Raw genomic sequence first — 8,957 nt, 5'->3', positions numbered from 1 at the left:
AGCCGACGGTGCCGCCGGATCATCACCTGACGTCCCGACAGCCGAATACCGATGTATGATCGGTCAGCCCTCCCAAATGCCGTACGACCGCTATGGGCTACTGTCCTGTCAAGGACGTACTGTGTGACCACCCTAAAACATTGTCCTGCCAAGGACATGGGTTGATTCTGACAACCCGCGATGATTTGACAGTCCATAGCGACTCTGACAGCCTTCGGCGATTTGACAACTCCTATCATTGTCTGCGTCATTAATGACGGCGCCATGCCGCGCTCTACTATAAAATGGAGAAGGCAACAGTGCTGGAGGAGGTCCATTCGAAACCCCTGAACCCCTCCTCTCTAGCTCTCGTTCTCTCTCGCTGAGTTCTCTGTTTTCTTTTCACTGTTGCTTAGTCTCCTCTCTGATTTTACCATCGGAGGATCCCCGTCGGAGCCACCTCCGATCAGTGCGGACTTTCTTTTGCAGGCGCTCATTGCCGACAATCAGACGATGAGGAAATTGATAGCAACACCCATGAATACCTTTATCAAGCTTTGGTTATTTAATCACAGGTGTTCTGGGTGGAGGTTTGGTAGTTTTCTTGAGTCCGGTATGCATGGTGTTCATTTCAATGGCAAGTAATTCTTGCTGACACGTGTGTTTCGTGTTTTGTTGCTCGTGTTAGCGATGGGATGTAATCAAGCTGAGTCAAGTGGAGTAGTTAGAGGAATGAGTTTGATTTATTTCAAAATATACAGATTCGAAATTCAACTTAAGATTGGTTGAGCCTTGGTCTCTATTTTAGTTTAAATTTAGTTTCATCATCATCAATAACAACAAAAACAACAACAATAAAAATAATTGAAATCGATTCATATATCAATCAAGCTATATTTAAGCTGGAGTTTGAGTCTCGATCATAGTTAAAATATTTGATTAAAATAAAATATAATATAATATTATATTTGAATATTAAATTATATATATTCTATTAGATTTGCGAGTTTTCGGATCAAATATTTGACTTTTTGAGTATAATTTAAAAAATTATTTGAGCTATTCAAGATTCAGATAATAGCTGAGTTGAGTCAAACTTAAATATGAATTGAGTTTGAACAACTTGCAAGTATAAGTTATCATGTGCAAGACATGATGACTTGCCAGAGCCGTCATCCAAACTGAATTGGTCTCCCATAGGATAGATAAGGGGAAGCCTAACATATGGTGTTGTTGCCCTAAGCCAATATTTGATTCCTCCTACACGGTCAGTGTAAGTTCAACCACCAGCCACCACAGCTTTTATATCTACAGCTGATCGTCTTTTAAGTCCTATTTGGATCTTTTATATCTACAGCTGATCGTCTTCTAGGATCTATTTGGATAGTTGGTCTCAAATTCCCATAGAATATATGGGTTGTACTAACTTAGCTGAAAAAAATCAATCTGAATTAGATTTATATTCACAAATATTCAAAGATTTTTAGAGTGGACCAGTCCGAATGTCTTAGAGAGAGGAAAAAAGATCTCAGTAGATTTTTTTTTTTTTTCTTGGATTCGGACTGGTCCACCGTAGACTCTTGGATATTGCTGAAAATAAGCCTAACTTAAGCTCATTTTTTCTAATTATATTGATCTAATTCAAATAGACTCTCGTTGTTACTTGCCGACAAAACCGGTGCCCTTGGAACCTTAACCCAGCGAGCTAACGTGAGACAGAGGGAGGGCAATCAACCGGGAGGTTTGGGCACAAAAGAATAACACGAACATTTATGGAGAAGTTTAACGAGGTAGCAGATAGCGCACATCATGATCTATTGTCAAGTTTTTCTTCCAAATTATGCGCTCTAGGGGTTTGTTAGGTGATTAAATTAGTTCTATCATTCAGGAAGGGCGTGCGTTAACATTAGAGCGTCCTGTCACAGGACGGGAACTGTACATATTCGATGAATTTAGATTCCCCTGTGATGTTTATATTATTGAATTCGTTCTTGTTATCTTGGAAAATGTTTTTTCGTCATAGTTGCTCTCGTGGAACAGGGTGGAGGTACCAGCACCTATGTCTGGAGGCACCTTGGTGAATTAGGGGGGATAGCTAAAAAACAAGCGCACGCTATTATTTGTAATGAAGTCAGCGGGATGCAATGATTTTTTTTTTTTTTTTTTTTTTTTTTTTGAATACAAACAGACGATCATATTATTTTAATATAATAATGTGCAATATTAAAAAAATATATTTATAATACAAAAACAATCCACGTAGACTTTAATGGACCATCTTTAAATTAGCATTTATCTTACTCCATGGACATGCATTAGAAACAGATGCACAATAATATAAGCTGATGTGAGGGTCACAAGAAAAATAATCATAATGGTCCAATGACATTGGATCACTTGTAAGATTGAAATCTGATCAAATATACATGGATATCAATAAATCTCTAGATACCAATATATTTTTATTTATATTTATTTTATCTAATAAATATAAATATGAATATTAATATAATTCGAATGTAAAAATTTATATCCATATTTATTTTTAACAGACATAGATATAATTCGGATATTGAAAATATGAATATAATTACATATATAAACTAGATAATTAAACTTTATGATTATAGAATCAAAAATATTATTAAACAGATAATATATCAAATTAATAATATATTTATAAAATTATATATTTTTTAAAAATTAATAAATATTATATAAAATTATATAAAATTATATATAATTATAAATAAATTTAAATATTTAGATACAGATCGGATAATTGTCTATCCATCTATATCTATTTTTTTTATAAATATAGATGTGGATATAAAATTTAATTAAATTTTTATATTTCTATTCATATTCGAATTGATTCAAATACGAAAACGGATCCACACAGATATTATCTATATCACTTTTATCTCTAACCTTTTATACAAAAAATAAATAACAAGTGCAGCCACTTTTTGCAAACGTGAACACAAAATGCACACTCGCTTGAACATTCTCCCCACTTGGCTTGCAGCCTACTTCTTTTGCAATACAAAGACAATCATCTATACGGTATACACAGACAATGATCTATACAAAAAAAAAAAAAAGGGTCACGTAAGCAACCCAATGGCATTCACATTTTCATTTCCTAAAATTTTCCAGCATCTAGATAGCTCCTAATAATGAAAGAAGAAGGTGATCCTCAGCCTCTCGGCACACTCACAAATTTGAGTCCTGATATCACACAAACTTTGAGGGACTCTCAGAGCAAGGTGATAATAGAATTCTCTATAATCCTTTACCATTCCAGATATTCTAGAAGGTTTTCCAAACTTTCGTATATATTTCTAGCAGCTTGATTTTTCTTGTAAATATCTTGTATGAAAACAGTAGTCTAGAATGTTCCAACCAAGGTGCTAACAATCTACGTAGTGGATGAAAACTAGCATAAAAAAGAGGGTTGTACAGAGGTTCAACATATAATATGCTTGATGTGAGCACACACTACCGACTGATGGCGCGACCCTGGTGGGAAGGACAACTAGGATAAAAGCATGCAACTCCGTGACAAAATTCATAATACAGGAGTTATGCAAAACATGAGAGGTTGGTGCATGTTGCAGAAAAAGAATTTTCAATGTGATCTTCTGACCATTTCAATGAATTGATATTCATTTTATTGACGAAGTTTGCCAATATTTGTCAATTAATGAGCATGGAAGTTGTTAGAAGCATTTCAGCATCAAATGAAACGGTTTTTCAAATCGTTATGTTGGGAGATAAAATAGGTTGCTCTCCACCTCTGCATGCAACTTAGAACCTGCAAAGTAGCTCCTCTATTGCTATTTAATAAAGAGGGAAAACTTTTGGTCAGCCTCTCGTGTAATTAAAAAGAAACTACAAAAAATATGGTGGTAGAAGTAGTAACCAAAGATTGGGTTCATTCAACCTTCAAGGCTACCTAAAGTCGTCCTAGTAATGTTTCAAAGCTAACAAAATTATTCTCTTCCATTTCTAAGAATAAATACCCTTCTCTCAGAAAAAATGGAATAGAGGAGGTGGGTGCAGCAGAAAACCTTGATGCATAAAGAATTAGTGACAATCATATACCAAAAAAAAGAACAGACTATTGTTTATTGGCTTTGCAATAAGACGCTTCAAGCTCACAAATACCCCTATTCCCTCTAATTTATTAGAAAATATCTTAAATTGCATAGCAGGCTATTTCTAGATTTATGAGTGAGTGGCACAACCAATCTTGAGAGATTTATGCCAACAAATTAAAAGTATCGTTTGTTTTTTGTGTCGTCCAAGAGATCATGTTACTTGAGCATGCTGATACCTAGGGTCCGTTGGCGGTTGGAGAGCATAAAAGTAGCTGGCCTAATAACGCAAACTAACCAACACTATTAAACTCATTCAACTTATTAAACTTCTTGAAGTATCAAAGATGAACATGGATGCAAAGTACCAGGAGGCATGCAACAGCCAAACAGCTGACATTTTAAATCCTGGCATCTCTCATGCAAGGACCCATGCATGCAAAACTAAGTCACAAGCAATTGCTATCCAGAACACAGAAATATCTTAAAAACAAGAAGTACAATGAAATCAGATCAAGCAGAACCTAACCCCAGTGTGATTCCAAATTGAAAGCACCCTAATGCTCGAGGACTGTAAAAGTTCTAGAAGATCACATTAACTGATGAAAACATTCCTACAAAAGCTTCTGATGAACAACATTTATTAATTTTGTATACACTGTTCTGAACACCGAGTCATGAACATGAGCACCCAATGATAGATGTCTATGCTACATCACATGGGTGTCAGATTTTAGTTCGCTGAACAAATCATAGCAAGGAAGACAACTTAATGACGATGAATGGTTTAAACCATCGAAAAGCAAGTTGACCATGAAAATGGTACCAAGAATATAAAAAACTCCCAGTTTCATACAAAACGCACAATCCAAACCGATCTGAGGTGGAATCAGTTTGCACAATGCTGGTTCAAGGGTGGACCAGAGATGAACTACACCCGAGCTACTCGAACTAGTTGCAGATCCAACGGTTCAACCTGAACCACTGTCGCTTCAGGTAACTGGTTTAGGGTTGGTATCCAGGGAAACCACTTGGGACCTTTTTGTCTTCTATTCTTTTCTTATCATTCTATCTTTCAATGCACAGAAAACGCATGGAGGGGGAGAGAGGATGTCGGGAGCTTGGAATCTTGAGCTCTTCCATCTTAAATCCTCAGATTTAAGCTTCAAAAACCTCAGATTTATCTTAGGCCCTGTTTGGGAGAGCTTGTGGAGGGCTAGAAAGTGCATTTTGGAGGGAGGGAAGCACTTTCAAGAGATATGAGGGTGTTTGGTAAAATATTAAGAAGTACTTTCTGATTCACCAAAATGCTGAAAAAGTTCTACTTAGGGAAAGCTCCAATTTAGAGCTTCTCCCCAAAACTCTTCTTGGTTGATGTCAGGAAGCTGTTCTTGTTTTAATTATTTTTTTTTAGCAACCAAAATGCCCATGCACAAATCACATAACCATATTATATTATTATAATAATATAATAATACATTACTATATCATATCATTTCATATTATATTATTATACTATAAAATATGCTATTATATTATAATAATATTATATACTATATTACAGTATATTACAATAATATTATATTACATCATAATATTATATCACATTATATTACATTATAATAATATTATACTATGTAATAATATTTTAATATGTAAATAATATGTAATATTATACTAATATTATACTATACAATACAATACTATGCAATGTTCTGATTATTTTGTCACATCAAAAGCTCTTTCTCAGTTTCGTTACTGAACAAATGTTAAAAGTTCTACAGCACTTTAGAAATGTGATTATAAAACAACAAATAGTTTTTTTGTAAAAGCTCTGCTACAAACAGTAAAACCAAACAAGGATTCAGACTTACGTTTCACAACTGACAAGGTGAAAAATGAAGTACTATTCTCTCCTACTTTATGTTTTCATGAGTAATGTATATGCAATAAAGTAGTTAAAGAGAAGCATAATATCTAGGAAAAAGAAATGGAGATCCAGATATGCTTAGGAGAAAAGCCAAAGCAAAGGAAGTTTTATTGTCACATCTAGTTTTCATTCTCATTTAACTTTAGGAAAATACTTGCATGAGGAGAAGATCTAGCCTAAGATTAAAAACACTAGCCAATAAAGAGTTCAAAAAGCCAACTCAGAATGGGCTTAGGCCTGTCGATGACTTTGGTTAAAGTGGCAATTCTCAAAGGTTTATCCAAAATTCAACAAGAGATCTGACTTGAACGAGATTAAATACCCTACATTAGGAAGAAGATGCTACAACTTTCTGAATCAAACATTCCTGGACCCTGCATTGCCCTAATTGTATCCTTCTCCATGAACATTAGCATTTCCTTGTGCCTCTCAAACTATAACCTTCAATCACAAAACATGGTCTAATTGTCACCATCACCTTATGCAGATTACGTTTTATCCAATATATAATACACTATGAAGAAGGCATCACCCTTTAAAGCTAAAAGTATACCTAAATTATAAATCAGCAACTTTAAACACCAAGAACCAGTAAAAACACTTAAATATACACTTGCATAGATGCCACGAAAACACGACTCATTCTTAAGGTCTAAAGCTTAAAAACAGTATAAGCAAGTTTTCATCACCAGGGAGGAGTGGAACCCTGTCTTACTGAAGGAGATCTTGATCCAAACTAGCATCTCTTGAGAACCTTGACCTTTCCTTTGGAGTGCTCATGAGCGGGCTCGAACCACGATAACTTGCACGAAGTGACTCATCCACAGAGCGTGAAGACTTCGCAATTGCATTCCTCACAAACTTCTGTGCAGCTGGTGACAATGTCCTCACACTGGGCTGGCGCTGCCCCCTCTAGCTGGTGATGGCAAGGGAGGCTTCTGAAACATCTTAGATCTCTCCCTCAGCTTTCGTGCCGCTTCCCTTGACAGTGAATGGGCTTTCACATCCCGAGAAGGTGGCTGTGGAATCCTATAGTGGGGTCCCTCACTGCTCCCACCAATGCCGACTGGTGTCTCCTCAGGATCCAATCTCAGTGGTGTCCCATCTATTTCCCCCATGTCATGAATGGTGATTCGTCCACACCCGGGGCAGGAGACGGTGTCCTGACAAAACTATACCCGTTCTCCGATTTCTTGATGGATTCCACATAGAACGGATTCGGGGTCTTCCTCAGATCCTCCAAGTCATATTTTTTCCACCTCTCTGCTTCTCTATCTGCAAAAGGCCAAGCGGCACCGGCTGGAGTGGTGCCAGGGACTGGGGTGTAAAGGATTGCTACGGCCTCTTCCTCCTTCGTGGGCTTCGAATCCGTCACCAATTTGCCATGGAACCGAGTGCTGGAATGGCTGATCTCCTTTGTCAAGCCCTTAAGCCTCACAGCCCTCTCCTCCTCCGTCAATGCTACCTCCCCTCGATCGGCCGGATCGTACATCAAGAGATTCTTGGCCGTGTACTTCCATCCTTCCAGCGTGCTCGCTGGCTGACCGGACGTGCCGTACCCATCGGTGATCCGATCCCTCTTCTCATCCTCTAGGGTTTTCACTGTCTCCCTCTCGCCCTCCAACAGATAGGCGTACCTCTCCCTCTTCTTCCTATTGACCTTCTCCATGATCTTCGAGAAGCTGTCGTTGTCCTCGCTTGTGTACCTGCGGAAGAATTCATCGAGCGTGAGGGAGACATCGACGTCGGCGGCAGGGTCATCGGACGTGGCCGGATCCGTGGGGGCGAGAGGGACTGCCGGAGTCTGGTCGGAGCCGAAGGGGGTTGCGGAAGGGACGGGAAAGAAGGTGGAACCGGGGGTCCGGGAGCGGTTGCCGGTGGCCGTGCTGTCTGGGGCGACGGAGGGGGTCTTGCCGGCGGTGGCGGCGGCCCGCCGCTCGAGGATCTTGAGCTGGGCGTCGCGGATGAGGACGGGATCGCCGCTGCGAACGGCCTCGAGCCAGTCGAGGCGGTCGCGGAGCTTGGGGATGTCGGGGAAGAAGTCGCGCTCGATGATCTTCTCGATCGCGGCCACGTAGGTGTCCTCGTCGAGGACGGAGGGGCGGCGCTTCCGGGGTTTCCCGGAGGCTGGGAAGCGGCGGCGGAGGAGGAGGATGCCGGCGTAGAGGGATCTAGGGTTAGGGTTTTCTCGGAGGCGGGGGGCGAAGAGATTTGGCGAGGGGAGTGGCCCGGAGAGAGAAGCATTGTCGATGGATAGGAGATGGAGAGGATCAGAGATTATTAGATTTTGATTTAGATCAAGATGGAGAATAGGTCGGGGTGTTTCGGGACTGGGTTGGAGATATATGGAGAGAGAGGGGATTTGCAGAGAGGGGGACAAGGATTTCGACGCGGAGAGCGATTCACAGTTCGAGCGCTACGCGGATGCGTGTAGGATACGGCTGGAAGTGGGCCCGAACCGATTTGAGGCGCATCAGATCAGAATTTTAGATCGAATTTTGAATTTTATCGAGATCGGCTCGGATCAAAAAATAGAATCTATTTTGCTTGCAATCGGTTGGACAGATATTTGGCCCGCTCGGATTCAGTCAGAAATTCAGTCATTTATTTTCGGTCCGAACCAATTCAAAGTTAGCCATTTATTTTTATGAGTCAGCCGAGCCCGTTCCATGCCATCCTTTTCGAGCATCTGTTTGTGTTTGATAGTTCCGACTTAGCCCCCTGACGTGGATCATGGTCCTTATTCATCTATCGACCATCGCTGTCTTCATCTTTTCCGACGATGCTAGCTAGGTTTAGGCCATCGTCGTCTTCATTTTTTCCGACAATGCTAGCTGGATTTAGGCCATCGCCGTCTTCATCTTCTCTGGTGGCTCTAAGGTCTTCTTCCTCGACCACCATACCTACCTGACTCTTTCTCCAAGATTTCTTCGAGCTCCCATCGAGAT

General features: G+C 39.8%; 1 protein-coding gene across 1 annotated transcript; it reads right to left on the bottom strand.

Moving 5' to 3' along the window:
* Positions 1 to 6,543: 6,543 nt before the first annotated feature.
* LOC105048260 (uncharacterized) lies at positions 6,544 to 8,382 on the bottom strand. The gene is given in 4 exon segments (XM_010927521.3): positions 6,544 to 6,902; positions 6,905 to 7,120; positions 7,123 to 8,119; positions 8,122 to 8,382. Coding segments are annotated over 4 exon segments (1,527 nt in total). The 5' UTR covers positions 8,254 to 8,382; the 3' UTR covers positions 6,544 to 6,720.
* Positions 8,383 to 8,957: the final 575 nt, after the last annotated feature.

The sequence above is a fragment of the Elaeis guineensis genome, chromosome 7 (assembly GCF_000442705.2).
Source record: "Elaeis guineensis isolate ETL-2024a chromosome 7, EG11, whole genome shotgun sequence".
Taxonomy (NCBI): domain Eukaryota; kingdom Viridiplantae; phylum Streptophyta; class Magnoliopsida; order Arecales; family Arecaceae; genus Elaeis; species Elaeis guineensis.
This window is presented reverse-complemented; position numbering and strand designations above follow the sequence as displayed.